At 40.3% G+C, this 25,077-nt stretch overlaps 1 protein-coding gene across 1 annotated transcript; it reads right to left on the bottom strand.

The window, feature by feature from the left end:
* Positions 1–83: 83 nt before the first annotated feature.
* On the bottom strand, positions 84–24,547 carry unc119a1 (unc-119 lipid binding chaperone a1). Its single transcript, XM_074641953.1, has 5 exons — positions 24,045–24,547; positions 2,591–2,704; positions 2,334–2,427; positions 975–1,147; positions 84–855 (listed from the first exon to the last, which is right to left on the bottom strand). The coding sequence occupies exons 1-5, from the start codon at positions 24,166–24,168 to the stop codon at positions 743–745; spliced, it is 618 nt and encodes a 205-aa protein (XP_074498054.1). The 5' UTR covers positions 24,169–24,547; the 3' UTR covers positions 84–742.
* Positions 24,548–25,077: the final 530 nt, after the last annotated feature.

The following is a 25,077-nucleotide window of genomic DNA, read 5'->3' as shown; positions in this document are numbered from 1 at the left end:
ATACACAGTGTTCAGTACTACAGAGAACGTACTGGATATCAAAATCGGTATGGTTTTCTGACACTCCCAAAGTAGCTATTTATTTAAAAAATACTCCTGAAGTAGTAGTACTACATGAACACATACAACAAATGACACATTCACATAAACAAAGTACACGTTTCTGTTTGTCGTTCAAATGAACGACGACAGAATGAATCATTCAGATGTGTGCTACTAGGAATTTAAGAAACTTCAGGAGTAAAAATGTAATGAGCTTCCTATACAAACTATATAAATAAATATACATCTGAATGGACTAATTATTATTATTAAACTGTTTCAGGGTAACTTCATTCCTCTCTATGTCTCGTGGTGTGTTTCTGACTCACTGTCGCCCTTTTCTCTTCATATTAATAGCTATCAAAACACACAAAATGTAAATGAATCAACGTCTTGCTGATGATCAAGTGGAACCCACATATACAGACTGAAATCAACAGTATGTACAGACACTTTGCTGCCCACACACTCGCTCACACACACTGATGATAAAACTGGCAGAATTCGATGTTCCTGCAAAGAGGCAAAGGGAGAAATCTATTGGTCTGGCAGCTGAATACCTGAATGGAAATTTATGGAGTTAACAGGAGTGAGACGTTTAATGCCAGCGAATTGTCCATTAGTTCATCTGTTTCTGGTCCTGAAGTGGTCGTGGGAAATGTCTAGAGCAGGGAGGAGTGAAAGGTGGAGGGTGGTCTTCCTATGGCCCCCCGCTGTAGGAATAGTCTGCCTTGTTGTGCATCACCAGCTTGTTGTCCACAAAGTAGAAGCTGTCGGACTGCGTCTCGTAAGGGTGCAGGATCATCTCACGCACTGAGAGAGAAAAGAGACACACAACACTCATTATATCCTGTCAGATCTGATAAGACGGCTCTGTCTGTTTGTCTCTTGTGGTCACGTGTGCGTCAGAGTGTTGTGTGTGTGACACTCACTGATGTCCTCGGACAGCGCGGGGAACTCGTAGATGTGCTCGCACGTGTTCTTGCTGCTGGGCATGCAGAAGCCGAACTCGAAATCAAAGCTCTTGAGCAGCTGATCGCGGAAGTAATGTCTCTCAATCATGCGGAAGTTGTTGATGGGTGTGTCTCCCACTGTGAACTCCACTCTGTAAAAACACAGGGAGGAATTTAATTTATTAACCTGGAAGCAAATGAAAATATAATCTTTGGGGACTGTTCACAAGTCAAGTAAACTTTAAAGGTTAATTGCAGTTTATTTTAACTCGGTCCTTATTTGTATCGTTTTGGCCATTACCAACATATTCTCATCCCAACTCGTCGACCACTTTGTCACGCCCCTTGGCGTCAATTTAGGTTTTGGCAACAAAACCACTTAGTTAGGTTTAGGAAAAAACTACATGGTTGGGCTTAGAACGACTACATTTGTTAGGTGAAAATGGAACTGAATGTTGTGAACACGGGATACCAGGGTTGCGAGTGTCCACACGGGCAAAGTGACATCACACCATCAGACACGACCCAGATTTTCGCATATCCAAATTTTTCTAATTAGACAGACGCGGATGGACGGCCGAAATGTTGAACTTTGAGGAGCCTTGAGGATGTCTGTTTGCCGTGAGGAGAAATCCGCACGGAGTATAAAAGATCCAAACGTTTCCTCGTCACGATTCCGCGTCTGCTCATGTCCGTGCAACGTTTGAATCAAATGTCTCAGCTGCTGCTCTGCTCTACCTTTCTTCTTCGTTGGTCAAATGTAAAACGTCTGCTGCTTGGACCGTGGCAGGGGCCGCCACAGTCCTTGGAAATATTGGATTCAAAAGGGGAGACAAAATACTGTGGGATCATGAAAATACAAATAAAAGTTTGACTAACAACCTGTCTACTAGCCTGACTTCATTTAATATAATTATCCTTTAAATTGGTCCTCCAGAACAACAGTCAACACAAAGCTTTTCTGACACAACACTGCTACCATTATATGGTGCACGAAGAACATTGTATCTATATATTGAGCTTTCTCATTAAGCCTAGATTATCTATGAGTCAGTTATTGGGTTGGATTGAAATCAGCCACAGAGTAGGAGTCTGATGATGATCGCCACTCGGGAGCCCTGACAGCTATTTGGTGCCTGACTCAGCAGGCGGGCTCGTCTGCTCTGTATGTTCACACTCATCATCGTCAGCCCGCCGTCCCACACGGATGCCCACACACCTCCCACACACCTCCCACATCCGGTATGTGTCTTCTGTCAGTGCAGCGGGGTTGACCAGACATTATTGCATCATTCAGCTTTTTTCGGACGCATACATACACACTGAACGTTGACTTACGTGGCTCCAACCTGCCGCAACTGCAGGAAGGCTGGGGTGAACTGGTATCGGACAAAACGGCCGGCGTTGGGGTCACAGAGCTTTCTGCCTCCCGCTAAAGAGGAGACATTTAAAAGAAAAGAAGTGACATGAAAAATATCAATTATGACATTACATTATCCTCTGCAGGATCTGGAGACAAAGAAGAATATCATACAATAGTATTAACAATATATTGAATATAATCTGTTATCTAGTTCCTGAGGTTTGGAGCTGACCTGGTGTTGGAGGTTTAGTGATCTCAAACAGCACCGTCCCTGTTTCCATGTCACGGATCTTAAACCTGGTGAAGTCGATCATGTGGACATTTTCTTCTGGAGAACAAAGATAATCTGAAAAAGGGAGAAAAACACCCTTTAGACATGTCTTCTCATCCCAATACTACAAAGAGTCTATTTCTCCTCTCTTCATGATGTCACTGTGAATGAAGCAAACCTTTCATGTCAGGCAGCAAGCTGTCAATTAATGAGAAATTGTCACCTCTGTAGTTCTCTGCCAAGATACAGTAATATCTGTTGTTACGGGCGAGTCTGAACAGATTTCATTCATAAGCCTGCTCCATGCTCAAAACATTCTCCAGACCCACTGTAACCTCACAATAAGTTTATTTTTACACAACAGATCTTTCTCTGTGCCAAGGTGCTACACCAACAATAAGCACACACCCTGTCGGACAGGTTTTGTGTTGTGGATCTATACCTAGGCTACAATGAACAAGAATCAGTGTAAATCTTCATGGTGTGCTTGTGTGAATTACACTTTGTGAATACTCAATTCTGATTGGCTGCTGGGTCTACATTAATTCCTGATAATGGACACGTACCGTACGTACGAACAAGTAGTTCTAAGAAGTAAGTTTACACTTTACCTCTGATACTTTATATCACATTACATTTACTATTCAACTCGCTATTTCAGGCTACGGTACACATGCTATACCATTGTTCGTCAAAGTCTTAATATTGATTTGGGGGTCAATGACATGGCTGGATAGCTAGCTAGTCGTGTTGTTAAACATACTGTCAAATTGTATTTACTGTTTGTCAACCGTACGCAATGTTATTGACATTGAATCTTGCTGGCATAGCGTTAGCATTCTGGCTCGTAGCTGAGCCAAACCAAAGAGTATAGAAGCACAGAGGCGAAACTCTGGTGCTTTTTTGACAACAGTGGCCATTTTGGACTGAAAACGCCAATGAGTCCATAGCCATGAATGTATAAAGAGACGTCTGTAAATCAGAGGATAATTTTTTTTTAGGTAAATCAACTTCCCAGTACGAACACTTAAATATCCCTCATTTACATCATTATGTCCTAAAAGTTGTAAAATGAACTAATAGCTGAATCCAGAGCTATTTTCCTCGGCATAATGAACATGCATCAGACCCACAGGACTGCACCGCTCTGCACGTTCATATGAGATATCTGGTTCTGCGGCTGTAATAGTAATAATAATTCACACCACATCAATTAGCACATACATTTCAAAATAGTCAAGCAAAGTCACGTACATTTTTTTTTATGTAGCCCCAAATTACAAATCACAAATTTGCTTTACAGTCTGTTCAACATACAACACCCTCTGTCCTCAGATTGAAAGCCTTATATGCTCAATTTAAAGAAGGAAAAAAGAGGGATTCCTCTTCCAGGACATACAGAAATACACCATCTCACTGTGGTCATGCCCTGTACAGTATGTATCCCAGTGTGATTCAGTGTAAAGTCTCTCTATCTGTGTGTAGAAGACTGGGAGACAATGGGGTATAGTGTTAAAAGAACAAGAACACTAGTTAGCCTGCTTCCTGTCTGTCTGCCCACACTGAAGCTGGACTGTTCTCTCACCTTCTTACTATGTATTTTACAATTTCTTGTGTAAAAAAGTAATTTATTTTTTACACGTATTAAAACAAGGACATGGTGCGCAGAGTGAAGCTTTAATGTAACCATAGCTCATATACGTAGTAGTACAATGTGCTGCACATATTTCTTTTTTATGGAGGTGAAGATGGTTTTAATTGTGTTTACTTTCTCCTTTTTATGCATTACGTTTTTAGTGTTTGACTATGGTCATTTTTGTGTGTTTACCACTGTTTATGTCTCTAATGTATCTTATGTTATGAGGTTTCTGTTTTGTTTTATGTCAGTGTGATTCATTTGATCAAGAGTACTTGTTGGAGATTGAAATCACAATAAAGTGTTAAAACTTTCATCGTGATATACAAATCCAATAGTATTATATAGACACCATAGAAAAGAAATGAACAACAAAAGACATAACACACGCGCACACGCGCACACACACACACACACACACACACACACACACACACACACACACACACACACACCTCCTTATTATAATATTGCTGACTGAACAGGTTGTTTCACATCATGGGGCAAACGAGGTTGGTTGTCACAATCATTAGATCTCGCTCCCTAGAGCTAGAGGGCGCTGTTAAACATGTTGGTAATGAGATTTTCAGAATTGGGGTCAGAGGTCACCTACAGGGTCATTTCAGGAGTAAGACACTTGTCACAGAAGTGAGGGGACTTTTAGTGTTTTTAATGTCTGTGTTAAAATATCCAGCTCTTCTGTGTTTCTCTTCTGGGCTTTTACACAATGGGTTTATATTAAAACCACTATCACCATTAAAAGGTATGATGGGAGAGCTAGATGGGGTTTATCTTAGTAAGCTACAACATGTGGTTGTTTGCTGTAACCGTTAGTGAGTGACTGACATAAGGATGAGTTGAGTATTATTATATGGGGATAAAAAAAAAAAAAAGCACTTTTAGGAATGATTTTTCCTGTATATATATATTCTCTCGATGAATGAGATGTGTTAGGTTGTTGCATTTCAATGAAACTAAACTTTTAAAATTCTTAAGATTGTCTGCATTGTTTTATTTTTCTCCATTAAAATAACACAGAGACAATCAACCCCATGATGGGAATGGTTGTCACAAGTGCACAAGACATATTTAACAGTCCATATCTGTTGAACAAAATGAGCTTAAGGAGAGTACGGTCACTCCATTCCTGCCTGACTGGCCTTCATGATATGAGGATACCGTTTTTGATTTTTGAGGGATTCAAATGAAAGTGTGACCACTAACCCCGTTCTCCTCTATGCTCTTTTTACATTCACATTCATTATTACTTCTCGCTAACAGGTTTTCAGGAGGATCATCAAGTGAACGCAAGCCCACTGGACGACAGAAACCCAGGTACCCCGAGCAGGGTGACGGATTTAGTCATGCCGGCACTCTGTGTGTGTGTGTGTGTGTGTGCATGTGCGAGACACTCCTCATCCAACGCGGCAGGATTAGACCTAAGAGGCTTATTGTGTTTTACGATCACATGGACCGGCTGGTTGGGAGGGGAGCGTCTCACACACACACACACACACACACACACACACACACACACACACACACTTACTATCTCATTAGGGTTATAATCAGGGCAGCTTTTTATTAGCGGTCTATGTTGCATAAGGGTTAAAGGGTCTTTCATACCGATGGCTTAATGCAACACATTTCAAAAGACTGTAAGGTGCAAAGATGGAGGTCAAATAAGATAAACACACACATGAAAGATTTTGTGTATTCGTGCATGTCTGTCTGCGCATACACAAACTTGAGGGTTAGGGAGCAGATGGTCCACACAGGCTTAAGCCACCTGTGTGGAGATATTTATAGACAAGTACAGTACACTATACCTGACACCTTGTCTAAAAATATCCCTCTTGTGAAACAGGACTATTTAGAGATTATTGTTTAATACAGTGGACTGCATGATTCGGACATTGATGTAAAACTCACAGATTTCATGTGACACTACGACGACACAGCTTTCCTAATTAATTAAAGCTGAAATCTGCAAAAAGTCTGATGTTGAAACTACATTAAAGATGACAGAACATCTAATGTCTTTCTTTATGATATCTCACAGTTATTGTTGCTCCAATGTAGACAAAATGCCATTTACTAATTAAATAAAGTAATTGCAAATGTATAGAGCATATGACATACCGTATAAAACTTTTTTTAAACAACAGAACATGCAAGAGTGTGCAGTATTTGTAGTATTTCAGTGCTTCACCATACAGATGGATCTTGTGACATGTTAATTATAAATACACAGATTTCAGCTTTTAGCCTATTAGCAGCCCTAATCTATCTAATCTATCATCAGTCTTTCATCATATCACAACATCATCAGAGTTATTCATGTGATTCATAGTGGTTACAGGTAGAAATCATGTCTGTGTACAAATCAGGGACGTTTTTATGAATTCAACATTAGAGCATTCAAGAAAAAGCTTTTACAAGTACGTGAAGTGTAGAACTAAAAGACTGACCTTTGGAAAAAAAAAAAATCTACAAAACATTCTTTAATGTATAACCTTTTATATCTAACCGAAGAATGTTATGTCATCTTTTTGAGTTGTGTAATCATAATGTTCTTGTCTTTTGATGGTCACTGATGTGACATACGTTGACATGCAGACCCCCAAAAATGAAATCTAGAATAATTATATATCCCCAGTTCTTAACAATTAACAACCTTGTGGTGTCATGTCAAGAACTAATCAGTAATAACTGTAGACTGGTAGTTAGCTGTGTAAAACTTATGTACACTTGCAGCTGTTGCATCTCTATGCACATGCATTGCAGAATGCACTGGGCTTGTCTTTGGTGATGATTTCATGTTTACATACTGTAGATGTGAGTGGAGTGTTTCCATGGTGAACATAACAAGACTGCTCAAGACGTTTCCATGTGAAGCTGCTCAAAGTCTCTTCACATTGTCTTCTAAACTGCAGTTAGTTAGACGGTGAAGGAGAGCTGCTGTTTGATGCAGTGCCCTCTAGTGTCAGTTCATCTGATGTGAGGTGCTTATCTGCTCTGAGAATATTACTATAAGCCTACTGCTAGTCTGGGATTGTGTTTCTTCTGAAGGAACAGCAAGGAAACACTTTCACACACTGTTTATAGAGCACTTGCATACTATGTGGCCTGAAACTAATCACTGTAAAGAGTTAGTTTTAGATGAATTCAAAGCAGCATGACTAGAAGACGAGCTTTAAACATCATAAACTGGACCAAATGCTGATATATAATACTCTGCAATTAAAATTCAATTGAGCTACTCATATTAAAAATATATGCATCTATAACATGATAAGCAGCAATCATTTTTCTAATCCTATTTAATATAAGATGAGTGATGTAATGTGTAAGTGACTGACTGAGAGACTGAGAGGAAGGTTTGTTTGTTTCAGTGTGCTGAGGTTAATCCAAACTAGCCAGTGTAATGGGAGGATTAATTTAATGTGTTATATTGATGTTTGTCTGCGTGTAACACTGCTGACACTGTGAACTGAGCCTTGTTATCATGCTGTATGGAAAACAAACACCACCAACTCCAACTTGACGTGTAGTCTTTCAGTATATCAATGTCGTTAATGTAATGTGACTAATAAAAGGTTAAATAATAGGATTAATAAAGTATCAATAACATTTGTATGATTTTCTCAATCGTAATGAATTAAAAATAATAATAATAATAATAAAATTATGATGATGATGATGATGATTATTATTATTTATATTATTACTTATATTATTAAGTATTTGTCTGTTTTTGCTGAATGGACAATAAATTATCAATAACATCTATAGCAGTGGTCTCAAACTCAATTTACCTGGGGGCCGCTGGAGGCAGAGTCTGGGTGAGGCTGGGCCGCATCAGGTATTCCACAAAAAAAGCTTTGTTAAAAAAAACAACAATCTTCTCAAACGTCATTATTAACAGTTCTTTAACTTGAATGGGTTCTTCTGAACATGAACTGTCCTGAACATGAATGGAACATTGAAGAACATGAACGGTTCTTCTGAACATGGCCTATTGCGTCTCCCACTTTTCCTGAAATTGTCTGTGCTCGTCACCAACCTTTCTCTTCACTGCAGGCTTTGAAAAAGACAAGATATATATTCATTCCACTTGGTGTCACTCCGCAATAAAGTTGTGCCTGCTGTGTTTGTGTTGCTCTGCAATTACACCACCAAACCGCTAGTTGGCGGCGGCGTCTCTATGAGTTTCCTTCTTCTTCTTGTACTACAAACAGAAACTGAGGGAGTTGGAGCTAATAACTGTTGAACCACAGAACTTTTACTGATATTACTGCAACGCCGAAAAGAGACAATATATCTGAGTGGATTTGTGTGAACAAACATTGAAAAGATGGAGGCAGAGAGAAGTAGAACTTGGTCCAGTCGCTCAGCATCGCTGAGCGACTGGACCAATCACAGCTGTTGCGGTCTGCGTCGCCGCGACGTGTAGTTACATTTCTGGAGAGGTGCACGTCAGGCTACGGCGTCGATTCAACGCAGAAGTATAAATCAAGCTTTAATCGAGCTTATGCGATGTTACACGGGCGCCGCCACAGTTGTTGTGAAATGTTTCTCTGCTTGCATCAAGCCCGGCCGATTGCCCGTCCCCGGGAGCCATATACCCCGCTGTGATTGGTAGGTTCGTTCAGCTCGGGCTCGCGCAACAAAGGGACCTTCCACGGCAAACTGCCATTCACATAAAACTCGCGGGCCGAGGGCGCCTGGTTAGCTCAGTTGGTAGAGCGGGCGCCCATGTAACAAGACTTGGTCCTGACCGCGGCGGCCCGGGTTCGAATCCGGCCTGTGGCCCTTTCCGCATCCACTCTCTCTCTCCCCCCTTTCCAAGACTCTATCCACTGTCCTGTCAATAAAAATGAAAAAATGCCCCCAAAAAAAACTTTATAAAAAACTTTATATAAAAAAGGTTAGGCCGCACTAACATTAAACTTTCATATCAAGGTGGGGGCCACAAAATATCGTCTTGCGGGCCGCAATTGGCCCGCGGGCCGCGAGTTTGAGACCCCTGATCTATAGGATCAATTGTAATTAATTAAAGATACAAAAAAAATTCCGTTTCTGATCTTAAAGACTAATTTTATGTAACACAATCATCTATCTGTTATATTATATTACGTATTATTATTATAATTATTATTATAATTATTATTATTATTATTATTATTATTATTATTATTATTATTATTATTATTTATTTGTCTGTTTTTGATGAATGGACACAAAAATGCATCATAATCACATTTCTAATTATTTTCATATCATTATTCATTACTTGTTTAAATACCTCCTGAGGGCACCGATTTTCATCCCCAAACTATAGTCACATTATATCAATACATCAATAGAGGTAACTGGTAAATCTGTCTTCTCCCTCAAGGCAATGTTCCAGTATAAAGACTGGAGTAAGTTAGGAAAAGAGTGTTTCTAAAGGGTAAAATATTTGTCATCCACTAAATTGATCATTTCTGACAAATATGCCGCTTATTTCAGAATCTGTTGGCGGAGTACTCTGAATGTGTCTTGTGTCGCCGTCACTGAGCAGCTCTCTTTGTGGGCAAATGACCGATAGATGCATTTTGTGAATCAGAGATGGCTGCTCGCCAGAAAAAGACAGATGGAGCGTTTCATCTGATAGCTCAGTCGGTGGAGTCACTTTCACCCAGTCCAGTGCAAGAATTCACACATAACCATGTCACTCCCACAGTCGTATTAAACCCAGAGCATGTTACCAACTCCAGACTACACCGCTTTGATTGCATAGCCTCAGTCTGCACACAGAGCAGCTTGACTGACTGTACTGTCTTTCAGAGGTTTGTAGGAGTAGTAATAATGTTCACTGTTTAGTCGGAGGATTATGCATATTTGAGGAAAACATCTTGACTGGTGTATCTGATGAATGTAGCTTCTTTTTTTATGATGAACCAAGGCCTTGTTTCACAGCAATAACAGATGTCTGGGCTTGCATTTGGGAATATTTAGGATCTGGATCTCTTATTTTGGGCAAAACATTCTCATTTGTCAAGGTGTAGATTGATTTCAAAGTGGTTTTCTACTAACACACAGCTGGGACAAATCTAGCAATCAGTGATTTACACATGGTCTGTAAAAGTAATTAAATGATTCAGTAATTCATACTGCACAGTGGTTTTCAGCACTGGGTAATCAAAATAATACTGAGAAATGTGTATAAAGGATCCACCCCAATAACAAAACACGTGTGATTTATCTAACCACGCTGTTGAATAACGTGCATGTCTTTCCAGAACAAATGTCAGATGACAGACCTCAGTGTGGGAACTTTTCACCGGGAGCTAATGTGAATAATCTCCATAGTGAGGTCTGCAGTTCATCCTGAATAACCAACTCTAAAGTGTACTGTTAGGAATAACTCCATGCCTGTTACCCTGTGGGCATAAATACCTCCCTTTTACACTAAAACACATAATTGCATGCTAGGAATAGGTGAGTGAAGCACCCCAGAGGCTAGCTTCAAAACATGAATATGAAGAATTGTTAAAGGAGACATTTTGGGAATAACTCACCTTTTCGCTAAGAGTTAGACACCACTCTGTCTGTCCCTTCAATGCAGGGATACAGCCAGTTAGCTAAGCTTATCCTGACCATGAAATAGTCTGCCACATAACCCCCATGTAAAACCACGAATTGTCATTTTTACACTTTGGTTGTTGTATGGATTAAACACACAAGATATGTAAGGGATAATGTACAGCGAGCCGGTCATTGTTGTGAAATGACCTTCTTGCATCACCCTGAAGGGGTTTATTTCACAACAAAATAACAGACCGTAGAACGCCGTGATTGACCAATCAGAATCAAGTATTCCTCAAAGCCATGTCATAAAACATGGGCTTCGTCCGAAATCGTATACTATGCACTACATACTCAATAGTTCTACTATCGTTCAACCTACTTTTGTGTGAATAAACAGTAGTGTGTATCTTTTCGGACGCACTGAGCAGTAATTTACGTCGTCACTTCCTTAGAGCCTCCTTGCAGGTTGGAGACATGTAACCATGGTAACCCGTGTCAACCTCATGTGACCAAAACGACGGTTTGTGAGAATCAAAGTCTGAATTAATTTAAAATATATATTACACCTAGCAAAGTGAAATCTTATACTTGCAGTTAAATTGAAGCGTTACTGACATTACAGAGCTGTCCGTCAACGTCTGTTATGAACGTTGTCGTCACTACCGCATTGCATTGTGGGATATTTATGCCGCCGTAGTGTCCAGCGTTGCATACTGTAATATTACACCGGAAATAGTATGCAATTCGCGTACTATTGGTTTCATTCTAAGGTTTCGGACATACTAAAATATCTCACATACTGTTTTAGGGTAATAAATAGCATCTTAGTGTGGAATTTTGGACGCAACCATGCTAATTAGTGCTGCTAGGCACATTTTATTTCCTTTGGACAGAGCTTTCAGTTATTAAGCTGAGCTAACCAGCTGCTGCAAATGTATCATACAGACATGAGAGTGGCATCTATCTTATCATCTGACTCTCGGCAAGAAAGTGTAAAGAGTGGTGCAAAAATTAGTCCTAAAACCCGGAAATGAGTTCCGGTTCCCTCGTCTCGAAGTCAATGGGATTTTTTAACGTTTTGTTCTACGATATAAAATACATCAATAAATATCCCACTCGTGAATTGTGAAGCTTTTATATGTCTTAAAAAAGGCAGTTGCTAACAAGTGGCTAAATGAGACTACAAAACGCCATCACGCCGAACACTAGTCCGCATTTAGCGTAGTGGTGGTGAGGTGAAGTCATGTGACCGTGGTGTAGTTCGTTTATAGTCTAACGTTTGCTTTTTACTTCTGCCGATTGCATTTACGCTTTAAAAATCATAAAAGTGGTGTTCATTTGTGAAGATATCTTGCTGAACAAACATGTAAATATCATAAACGTTTGTTTGCCACAGAGCTCATTTTCACAATAATCCAAAACCCAATGGAAAAATACTATTGACTTTTTGTCGAGGGAACCCGAGGCGATGCTAACTTCCTGGTTGGCCTACAAAAATACGTCATCCCTGCCGGGCTCTATTTCCCAACATGTTGAACTATTCCTTTAAGAATTTGCTCTGGCTCCGACACAAATAGTAGCGGTGTTGGAAAAATGATCTTTGCCATAACTCTTCATCAATGCAAAGACATAGTGTTCAACCAAACTATTACAATTACTATAAAACTTGCAAAAGAAAATGTGTTAGTTACTATTTCCCTACATGCATGAATCCCGTTGTCTTGTAAACCATGATAAACATGCACATACTTCAGATCTTTCTTTCTTTTTTCCTTCTGTCTTTTACTGACACACACACACACACACACACACACACACACACACACGCACACACACGCACACATGAAGTGCTCCACTTCACTTCCTTCAACACCGTCACCTAGCAACGCTCCTTCTGATAGTGTGCCAGCTCGATTAGCCTGTCTTTTTCCTTCCCCTCATCCACCTGGCTGCTCAGCAACAACAAGGTGCAGCAGCGAATCAAAGGAGAGGATCTCAGGTTAGGCATCGGTGGTACGCAAATGAAATGTGGCATGTCCGATTATATAGGTATATACCTGAAGCCTCCTCCTATAGACTTGAGGGCCTCCTTTTTGCCTGATTTCTCAAGCTTGAAGCACGGGGGGATTCGGGATGTGCAGATCTGATGCAGAATATTAAGAGGGTGTGTGTGTCAACAGTGACTTCAATTATAATATGACATTATAGATTACAATAGGCTTTATTGTCCCTGTGAGGAAACGCGTCATTACCTCTCAGCACATGCAGGTCTCTCTACATTCATTTTATTGTGATTTCCATGCATTTCATTTCATGTTTTTAGCGTTGCAGTGTGGTTTCTAACAGTCATCTATGCTGACATGCATTAGTCATAGACCCAAAGACCGACAGCAGATTCTTGTTAAACACAGTAATTTCCCCTCTACTGGAATACAAAGTCAATACAGTCCTGAAATGATCCCTCTGGCAGCAGCCCCTCTAAAGAGAGTAAAATTAGCACCACGTCTTGAGTCATGCTGTGCTCCTGTGTTCAGATACAGAGCCTGTCTGACACCAAAGTGGCATTCATAAAGAGCAAGCGAGCTGCCATTTATAGCTCCTTAATCCCCGAGATTAGCCCGGAGTTACAGACTCTCAGCCACAGGGATTGACTTCACATGCCTTATTCTTTCCATTTGACCCTGTGGTCTGCCATCAATGCGGAGACTGCGAGTTGAATTAATCCCAGAACATGAGCAAGAACAATGCAGACATGTTTACTCGTCTTCTCGTTAAAATAACCCATAGCTGAAGGCAGCTAGTGACATTAGAGTTATTACACCTTGATGTTCACACCATGATGTACAGTGCACCTGTGCATGGCAGGCTGTTTCATGTCTCTCGGTTAATAGCACCTGTAGGCAAACTGGCAAACGTTGAGGTTCGTAGAGAGGTTGCGTTCTGAGCAGCTGAATGCAGATGAGATTCATTCCTCTTATCTTTCACCGGCCTGCATCACCGAGTGGAAAAAAATACTTCCTTGAGAGGGTTTTAAGAGGACAAATATTGTGATCTAAACTCACTGAACCACGAAGATGACAAAAAAAGACATGGTTTGACTTTTTGTGATATGCTTGCTCACTTTCTTGCTAAGAGTTAAATGAGTAGATCTATAACGGAGGCTCAGGGTTTCGGACAGAAAAAAATATCAATGCAAGGAAAGAAAAGCCTAATTCATTGATCTGTCTCTGAGGGCAGGTCTTACACGCATACCAAAGATTGATTGACACATTTTGGACCAATCGTTTGGGAGAAATACAGTCAGTGAACACTGTGTCCGGATTAGGGCTCACGGTAATCCAGACGGCGCTCACATTCAAGTCAGACAAAGCGCCTCTGTAACTGTGTGTGTCCCTTCAAAAAGCCAAAATATTTGCAAAAATTAACCCATAATGAGACCTTAAGAACATTTCTGTCATTTTACCGGTGTGTAATCATGTTTTAAAACCACTACCTCTCCCCGCTCCCTGTAATCCTGGCGGAAGTCCCTCTTTCTGCCCTTTTCTGAATGTTCATAGAATTTGCGAAAAAAGGTCAAGTGTCCGCAATACCGTGAGTCTGCGTGTCACTCTCACGTCTGTACAGTAAACATGAAGCTACAGCCAAGAAACGGGGGCGACTCCTCTGGTTGCAAAAAGAAGTCTGATTGTATAGAAGTCTATGAGAAAATGACCCTACTTCTCACTTGATTTATTACCTCAGTAAACATTGTAAATATGAGTTTATGCTCTCAATCGCTAGTTTTAAGTCTTCTTCCATACAGCATGATGTTCATTTAGTAAATTATGGTCCCATTTAGAGTCAAATAGACCATAAAGCAGGGTATGCTTTGGGGCGTGGCTACCTTGTGATTGACAGGTCGCTACCATGGCGTTGTCCGATCTGGGAGTTGTCTGGATTCTCTAACCCTTTCACAGTGTGTTTTCAGTTCATGAAAATTAATTGTAACATTTTGGTCACCTAAAATGTTTTAGTCAGCGTTCAGTTGTACTTAGCTCCACCCTCTCGTGTCACTTCTGGTTGCAAAAAAACAAGATTGGGATGACTAAAAGGCCGAACTCGAAACTTCAAAATGTCAGTCCACAAACCAATGCATGACTTCACAAAGACTACGTTAACTTCTTGTATACAATCTATGGTATTTCCCCAAATGTTAATCCATTTCCTAAATTGGAAAAATAATGTTTGTAAAAGCACTAGAAAAAGTTTTCCACATGCAGCTGAGGAAGATTTGGGCACAAATACATATAAAAGCAATCAAGGATCAAGAGATTTTGTTATCATCAGACTATGGTTACAACTTGATGATGTATGAATGTAATTAGTAGCTCATAAACGGCGAAAACACACCAGAGCAGCGGCGAAGTGAGCTGCGGTCGTTGGATTGTGCGGTCAAACTAAATGTTGGGGATAGTTTAACTTTTGGCAGTGAATTACAGCCAGAGAATATAAATGATATAAACTTTAAACAAACCCTGTGACTCCTGTAACATGTCAGAAAGCCCATTAAGAAGTGTCTTTTCTTCATGTGAACCAAATGACACCACTTCATTACAGAGTATGATCTAACCTCTGTCTCCCCAGGCGCACACACACACACATACAGACACACTGACCACTGTGTCACATTTAGGGTCAGGCTGTGAGAGGAACCCCGAGGGACTCTAATGATTTGTCTGTCTTCCTCCCTCTATGATTTAAAAAGAGAAAAAGCCTTGCGGACAGTAAAACTTTGTACCCAAGAAGTTCTGAGAAAGAAGTGAGTAAAAGGATTTTATTGAAATTAGAGCATCAAACCACAGGGAATGTCTTGATGCGTTTAACTAATTTAGATTTATTATGAAGGAAATAAAGACAGATCGATTCAATCGATGCAAATTCAGTAAAATACTGTAGATTATAGTGATATTTGTGAATTAAATGCCTTTTTTCTATGGGAATCACATGCTGAAATTACAATGCAAACAAATCAAGCTTCAAGCTATCATTGCCTGTTCAAGTGAGCTCCCACTAGCAACCTTTTTGTACAACAGGTTATTAGACGAACAGCATTTCAGCTACTCTTATTGCTCCTTTTGTGCATAGCCAAGAGCCCAAAAGAAAGTAAATCCATTTAAATTTACTTTAATGAAGTTGGTAAATTTAATTTATGAGAACAAAGATTCCTTGTGTAAGTATACTAGGTATATAGTTCCCCCCATAGGATTAATACATGTATAGATAAAGTTATAAAAAATGAATAATAAGTGAGGTCTACAGCAAAACTAGAGAACAAGGTTGGCTTGCTCATCCCTGTTTAATCTGATTTAGATCTTTCAGAAATGTCATCCTTTGCAGAGAAGGTGCATTCACTTTCTCAGCTAAACTACCAACAGAATATGATATATAGGGGTGTTTGGTGCAAGTTTAGGCGTGTCATTGCTGTTTTGTTATCAATGACTGGATAAGCTTATCTCTTCTGGGGTCTATTCAAATTCTCTTTAGTTGATCTGGTCATCACTCACATAGACGTATGGAACCAGTGATGATGGGTCACAAGCAGTGGGCTACCTCCAGGTCTGAAAAGTGAAGCCAATGTGGAAGTGCCTTAAACTTGCATTCTTTCTAACAGCCAGCAGGGGGCGACTCCTCTGGTTGCAAAAAGAAGTCTGATTGTATAGAAGTCTATGAGAAAATGACCCTACTTCTCACTTGATTTATTACCTTGGTAAACATTGTAAACATGAGTTTATGGTCTCAATCGCTAGTTTCAAGTCTTCTTCAATACAGCATGATGTTCATTTAGTAAATGATGGTCCCATTTAGAGTCAAATAGACCATAAAGCAGGGGATGCTTTAGGGCGTGGCTACCTTGTGATTGACAGGTCGCTACCACAGCGTTGTCTGGTCTGGGAGTTGTCTGTGTTTTCGTCTTACAACTTTAACCCTTTCACAGTGTGTTTTCTGTTAATGAAAGTTAATTATAACCTTTTTAGTCACCCAAAACAGCGTTCGGTTATACTTAGCTCCATCGTCTTGTGTCACTTCTGGTTGCAAAAAAACAGGATCGCAACGGCCAAAAACCAAGATCGCAAAACGGTAGTTCACAAAGACTACCGTTTTGCCATCTTGGTGGGTGACGTCACGGTGACTACATCCACTTCTTATATACAGTCTATGGTCACAAGTAGCCATCGCTTTATTTTGAGGGGTCACGAAAGGTCGGGCGTCTTATTGCAGAAGCCATTTTTTTAACAATGTTAAGCTTGGATCATAATTATGTACTTATGGAAAGCCTGTTGGCTGACACACTGTAGTTATCATGTGCAAGCCATTGACAATGCACTTGAGCCATGTAAGAGGTATAACGTCTATAATCTGGCAACCACGGGAACATTGGACTGTGGAGAAATACTGTATATGCTGCCACTTTCTTTATTTGATTTCTGTAGAATATCTGACATCTCTCCTCCAGTAGTGATTAGGTCTTAAGGATTATTCACCCCCTATTGGTACAAAGAGGCACTGGTGGACTTGGGGGATGCCCCTATGGTAGATAAAACATGATAAAGTGCCCTCTACGGTGGCCTTAAAATGGAGAAATCATGATGCAGTGCCATATAGGCTACCCAACATGCTAGAAAATTATGTCCCACCGCATGCAGCTGGCGCCCTTTTTATTTTTTTACGCCTCTGCCCCTCGTCTGGGCTCCTTTGCATGTTGGTCTGAGCTAATATGATGATTTAGTATCAAATCCTGAAAGAAGCTAAATAAATATTGATATGTGTAGACTGCATATTTTCCCGTTTTTGTCAATTGAAAACCAAATTACACACAGATGGTTGGATTTTAACACAGAGCTTCAGCCAGAAAAATCAGAGCCAGCCAATAATCACTGAATTATCTGTATATATAATAACCCTTTCAAGCTCTATAGGACAGTACAATCTTACATAATGCACCTTTAATGTGATAAAACGTCTAATATTGAGTTGATATGATCCTGAGAGTGGCAACAACTGTCTGATTCAAAGAGAAAGAGCAAGCACAAGTGAAAGACAGTTCATGAGATTGCGTGTTGATTACTGATGCAACAAGCCGTCTCTCTCCATGTCAAATCACTGTGAAAGAGTAACCTTGTGACAGCTGTGCATGGGAGATTAAGAACCGGCTGCACCAATCAATTTTAATTAAAGCTGTATCCATTGTGTTGGCAGACATCAGAGAGTGGAAATCCCGCCCGACGTAGATAAAGCACTGCTCTGTGTCCCAGACTTATTAAGGCCAAATAATTGATCACCCATTAGTGTAAAAGGAACTGGGCTGTTCTGAGTAAATCATTTGGATGAGACAAAATTAACACACCGATGTAGATTCTTTGAGTCAAAAATACCCGCAGTACAACAGAGGATCTAATGTTGAGCTGTCCTCTGTTGCCTATTGTGTTGATTTTATTGATGTTCTATTGGTGGTGCTTGTTGTGCATGTATGTTTTTATTACTGATTTTATGTGACGTAAAGGTGACTTGGAGTGACATGAAAGGCGCCATTAAATAAAATGTAATTTTATTATTTATTATTATAGAGCTTCTACATCCACTTACATAATAATTACAATTTAGTTTTCAGTTTTTGAGGGTATTTTTCTTCTGATTTTAAATTTGCTCACTTTTATGGTTAAGAAATTATAATGGGATCTAGCAAGACACCACATTTTTTTTTGAACAATTATGTAAATTTTTGAATTTGACAATCCAACAAGCCCGTCCACTTTACGCTGGAAGTTGCAGGATTCAAACGTGAGTGCAACACCACGAATGCCTTTGACGAGCAAAGTGTGCACCATTATCCTAAGACAGCAGGCCTCTCACCCAACCTTTGTGTGGCCAGTCAGAACAGGTATAAACAGGTTTGCCATGACAGCTCAACCTTATCCTCTTCTCTACCCCACCATCTGCACGTTAAAGGTGCTAAATGAGAGATTGGGGGCATTTCTATTGCCTCCGCACGGCTCTCAACATGGCGACAGCTGAGCCTGCGGCTCACAGCTAACGGTGCTAACAGTGAAAACAACGGCAACAGTGCTGACAGAGCTAACAGTGTTAACCTGAGGGGGAACCGGAGGGTGGGTGCTAGATTTCGGCATTTTGTCTGTCGCCATCTTGGTGTTTTACAACCAGAAGCGACACGAGAGGGTGGAGCTAAGAACAACCAAGACGAAAGGGGACGAAAATGTTAACTTTCATGAACTGAAAACACACTGTGAAAGGGTTAAAGTTGTAAGACAAAAACACAGATAACTCCTAGACCGGACAACAGCATTATCATCTATTTGACTCCAAATGGGACCATAATTTACTAAATGAACATCATGCTGTATTGAAGAAGACTTGAAACTAGCGATTGAGACCATAAACTCATGTTTACAATGTTTACTGAGGTAATAAATCAAGTGAGAAGTAGGCTTATTTTCTCATAGACTTCTATACAATCACACTTCTTTTTGCAACCAGAGGAGTCGCCCCCTGCTGGCTATTAGAAAGAATGCAAGTTTAAGGCAAATCTGCATTAGCTTAACTTTTCTTTACCAGAGGTAGCCCATATCTTTACATAGCAAATAGTTGTCTTCTATATTAAAGCTGCAGTGGGTAGAATTGGAGCAAATATTAAAAAAGTTATTTTTATAAAACGGTCACTATATCCTGACAGTAGTGCATGAGACAGGTAATCTGAAAAAAAATCATGTGCCTCTGTGTCCTCTGGTGCTCCTAACGGCATCTGCAAGATTTCACAGCCCGGAGGAAAACAACCAATCAGAGCCGAGTTGGAGCCTGTCGTCTCTGAGCAGCTGTCAATGACTGGCGAACTCCGATCAAACGGTCAAACTAGGCAGTGCTGATCAAATATGAATCAATATTCTGTTACTGTAATGCCTATTTCTATCCTCAAATGTTTTCAGAAACATCTTGTAGTGTACTGTTTAGCTGTAAAATGAGAAAGTTTGTCGCCCGGCAGCCATGTTGAGATCTGCTGAGGAAATACCAAGCACCGCCCACCAGCCGGAGCACAGCCAATAGGAACGCTCGCTCTCTCTGAAATGACCTGTGATTGGTCAAAGTCTCCAGTCACGGGCTAGATTTTCTAAAACCTGAAAACAGAGCCATGAGGAGGTGCAGAAAAATAGTTTTCTCTCAGAACACTTGAATTACAATATGCTGAAAGGCTATTATGGCATTTTTGACCAATGATGCCAAAAACTTGTTGCCTACTGAAGCTTTAATAATCTGGATATCCTATAGAGAACCTTTAAAGGATAGGTTCACAATATTGTTCACAATAAGCCCTTGTTCTGTGCTAAAATGTATCTCAAAGTTTATCTGAAGTTCATGTGCGGCTTTGGCACCATGATACCTTTCCAGAGTTGTACAATCCTGTCTGTGAGTGTTATTGTACAGCCTTGATAAACCTTTAAACGCATTAATCTGTTACACAAACTGGACTTCCTGGATCGCATTTCATTGTCTCACCGGTACCTTAACAACACGCCCCAGCAACGCAGACGCAGGTCTGAATCTCCGCTGACTGGGCGTTAGGCCAGGGATCTGGAGCTCTGAGGTTGCTATTTACCCAACTGAAGAGTGCATCTTTTACATTCATGGTTCACATTTAAAAAGTCTTGCAGTCAGATTGAAAGACTAAAGAGCATTAGAGGCACGTTTTCACTTTTTATCAACAGGAAATACTTCCTCTGTTGCTCAGACTGCCTAGAGGATGAGAGGAAAGAGAAGTAAATAACAATTTCAGAAATGCATTGAATACAGTAAAACTATTATATGTATGACTTCATAAATATATGTTGATTATAACGAAGGATAATTCTATTTCACACTTCTGCTGTCCATCAGCAGTTATAGTAATTCTTCTTATTAGAAGGTTACAAGATGTCAAGTATAAACATTTATTCTGTAACAGCAGTCTTTCTGTTTACATCTGACTGCCTGCATATCATAAATCATCCATCATGTAAACAGTAGACTGATAATGTGCCATTTTTCATATCCCAGCAGCGCGTCTCTGCCGCCTGGATTATATTTCTTCTCCTCTCCTCCGCCTCTGTGTGACAATGAGGCGCTGTGCCTCGCTTATCAGCACTGAAACACCGTGACAGACTGGAGCTGGGCTGCCCCAAAATGGTGGCATTTACCTCCCAAAAACACAACTGGGAAAGTCATTTACACTGCAGGGTGAGGCTTTTTCTCTTTCCCTCTTTTCACGCCGCGATTTTCGTTCTCTTGCAGCAAAAAAAATGATCGGCTGAATTGTGCGGCACACTATGCTTTCCTCTGTGGTGTCTGTCGATTAAAGTGATTGGGCCTTGGAGAGACATTTTTGTTGCTCTCGTGATTTAACAGGAAACAAGGAAGCAGATTCAACATCAGTTGTTTTGTATAAACCCAAACATCATCCAGATATGGTTCACATTAATAGAAATATCATTGTACACAAAGCCATCTTTGACCATCAAGTATCTAACTTTGAGTGAATACTCCACATATCAGAAGCAGCTTTATTGGCCAAGTAAGTGTGTGCACATACAAGGACTCTGGTTTTTGTTACTCTCAATGTACTTGCACAGAAATGATATGATACACTTGACATAGGCCTATGCTATATTTCTATCACAGCTGTATAAAGCCAGTAAATGAATGGTTAGGGAACACAACAACTACATGTCTAATCTGATATCTACAATGTAAACAAACTCACGTACGCTTCAGCTCCAGGGTTATTAATTACCTGACTGAGGTGTGTATCGCGTCATTGCTGCGTTACAGCCCTCCTGACATAATCCAGATTACTTGGATGTCAGTGGAGAGCGGAGATTACTGCTCCGTAATGAGTGATTTAGGTATAATTGCGCTGACGGAGCACGAGTATTGCTTTTCCGCTGAGGGGGTACCAAATGAAAACGTGTGATGGTCTGTGAGCGGAAAGTTTGTGTTTATATTTGAATATATTATGAATGCAAATTTACCATTTGGAAAACCATAATAACTATTTTTTTGTTGTGTGTGTCAGTTCATTAAAAGATCAATCAATCAATCTGAGAGTGAGAGCAGATTTCAATCCTGTTACTAATAGCGACATTAAAAAAATGCGAATATTCGCAATTTTTTGGCGCTCTAATGTGGTTTAGGTAAGGAGTGAGGAAAAATATCATTATTATCATTAATATTATTTACAAAAAAGAAAATCATTACACACGAAAACATCTTAAAGGAACAGTGTGTAACATTAAGGGGGACCTGTTGGCAGAAATGGAATATAATATTAATAAGTATGTTTTCTTTAGTGTATAATCCCCTGAAAATAATCGTGTTTTCGTTACCTTAGAATGAGACGTTTATATCTACATGGGGAGCGGGTCCCCTTCTCGGAGCCGGCCCCCATGTTTCTACAGTAGCCCACAAAGGACAAACCAAATACTGACTCTATATACGGCCATTCACGTTTTCACATTTTCACGTCGGCCACTGTAGCTCTCCTACATACTTGGCACACGGAAGAAGTTTCGGGATTTTTTGCAATCTGCAATCTCACCACTAGATGTTGCCAAATCCTACACACTGCACCTTTAAGACAAGATCCACTAACTCCCTCTCACAGTTTCTAAAGAGAGAGTTTGCTCACATTCACTGAAAGCTCCAGAAAACTAATATTTAGGTCAAGAATTAACTTTCATGCTCATCATTAGACTTATGAAGTAGTAGACTCCACTGATCACATTTCTTCCGGTTCCTTCGTCTGGAGGTCAATGGGTTTATTTAATGGGTTTTTAGTTAGATGCCTGAAATAAGGTCTGTGGTTAACACAAGCTGAAGAGATTTTAATAATTTAATCTACGATGTAAAATATGTCAGTAAATACTCCACTCGTGGATTTTGAAGCTTTTACGTGTCTACAAAAAGGCGGTTGCTAACAAGTGGCTAAATGAGACTAGTAAACGTCATCACGCTAACTTGTCCGCCATTACATCCTCGTTACTCACACTCATGTAACTGTGGTGTAGTTTGTTTATAGCCTAACGTTAGCTTTTTACTTCTGCCGATTGTATTTACATTTAAAAAGTCTTAAAAGTGGTGTTCATTTGTGGAGACTACGTGTAAGTATCATAAACGCAGAGTTTAATTTCTGCAATAATCCAAAAAACAATGGAAAAAAAAATCACAGTTTTTTTTGTCAAAGAACCAGAGTGATGTTTTACTTCCTGTTTGGCCTACAAAAATACATCATCCCTTGAGCCCTCTATGTTCTGCAAGCTTCAGGTAGTTTTGACTCCAAACCACCTCCGCAAACTTAAACCCATTCTTGTTCCACATTTCCATTTTCTGTCCCAATTTCATCCCAAAACAGCAACATCTTGGTCAGCAATCATTGCATCACTAGACAATCCTATTATGTACTCATGAAATAGAAGCTCAAAGTTTGTGAAACTCCTCTCCTCTCTGACTCCACTCTGCTAATATAGAGGCTTTCTTACCAGGGCCTACTAGTACCAGCCTATATACCCTGTCCTCCTGTTTCCATGACATAATCTGGAAACAGTTTCCATCAAACAACAGTGCTGATAGTATTCTTCTCCTTGTGTTTGTTTCAGCTGACTACTATAATCAGTGGATCACATCTCTGACCACCTGTTACCACAGAGAGCCACAGGTGTCTTTAGGTGAGTATGTAGTAAGAGACAGATTTATTTATTTATATTAAGCAGAATTTGAGCAGGAAGTACACACAGTTCCCTTCTCTTTCAATGCACACTCACCTTTACAATCACATATTAGTACTATTAGTAAAATTCAACATGTTGCATGCCCTATAAATAAATCAAATAGTAGCCTATGTGTCCTTGGGTAAGACATTGAACCTATAACAGCTCCCTGGCTGTGTAAAAGTCTTATTTAAAGCTGTAGAGACAGTCTGTGTCGCTGTCCATGGTATCTGTAGAGACAGCCTATAATAAACAGTATAATGAACACAGGAGATGTGTTATATTATATATATAGAAAGACATAATGAAGAAGGAAGCAGCAGCAGATGGGTCTCACTAATCTCCTCTAACTGTATAAGGCTTTTAACTACTCTTCTTCCCATCGTTGCCAATTAACAGCAGCAGGTTTACTTACTCTTGGTGATCTTCTGCAGCCCCAGCACATCATCGGGTGTTATTACGGTATTTCTGCGCAGCTCTTCTTCAGTTCTCACCGGGATCCCCATGTCTGACGAGTTGCAGCCTTGCTGCACTTTCATGTCCAGCAGGAAGAGATCGGATCTTGCAACCTGTCAAGGCTTTTCTTTCTGATGCCCTCGGCGTCACCGCTGCAGGAGAGCAGATTTAGTTGCGTCGCAGCCTTTTTTAGTTGCGCGCTTGTCTTTTAATACACCTCACAGCAGACAGGCTCTGTGCTGCTGCTGCTGCTACAAGAATAACTCATTCTCCTCCCCTTCTCCTCGATCCGGGAAAAGATAGAAAATCAGCCCCTTAACTCCCCTCCCCTCCCCTACCGCGCTCAAGGCTCATCGGTTCTCTCAACAAGCTATTTAATCCAAATCCTGCAGCTTTAAACCGACCGACCGCTGCTGCTGGTGCTGGTGGTGGTGGAGGTGCGTGGTGGCTCACAGTCTGCGCGCCTCGTCATCTGCTGCTGATACACCAGTGAGAGGAGAGGAGAGCGTGCATGGCTGGCTGGGCTTTACTCACGAACAGTAACTGATTACTGCAATACTCACACATCAGCTCCTACATCCGGTGAGGCAGAGGTTCACAGGTGCCACAAATAACATCTCAAGTGTAGAAATTGTAACATAGTATAATTATATATAAATAAATAAATAAATAAATAATGATAATAAATAAATGTTTATGTTCACTGTTCACCTCAACAGGTAGCTGAAGGTATCATCACGTGTCCTGTGCTTTTAAAGCAGTTTTAATATTCATTTGTTTTTGTTTTTTGGCCACCTGGGGGCAGAAGAACAACCTGTAAATGTAACATGAACATATTATCACCCTTACAATGTTGTTACGCTCAAAAACAATTACCTGTTCAGCAGACACTGATAGTTGTGGAAGAATATTCAGAACTTTTACTTAAAGGGACTGTTTGTAACTTCTTACACGTATAAGTCACCCGGGTCCGTGTTCCATGCGCGCTCGCG

This window comes from Sebastes fasciatus, chromosome 7 (assembly GCF_043250625.1).
Source record: "Sebastes fasciatus isolate fSebFas1 chromosome 7, fSebFas1.pri, whole genome shotgun sequence".
Taxonomy (NCBI): domain Eukaryota; kingdom Metazoa; phylum Chordata; class Actinopteri; order Perciformes; family Sebastidae; genus Sebastes; species Sebastes fasciatus.
This window is presented reverse-complemented; position numbering and strand designations above follow the sequence as displayed.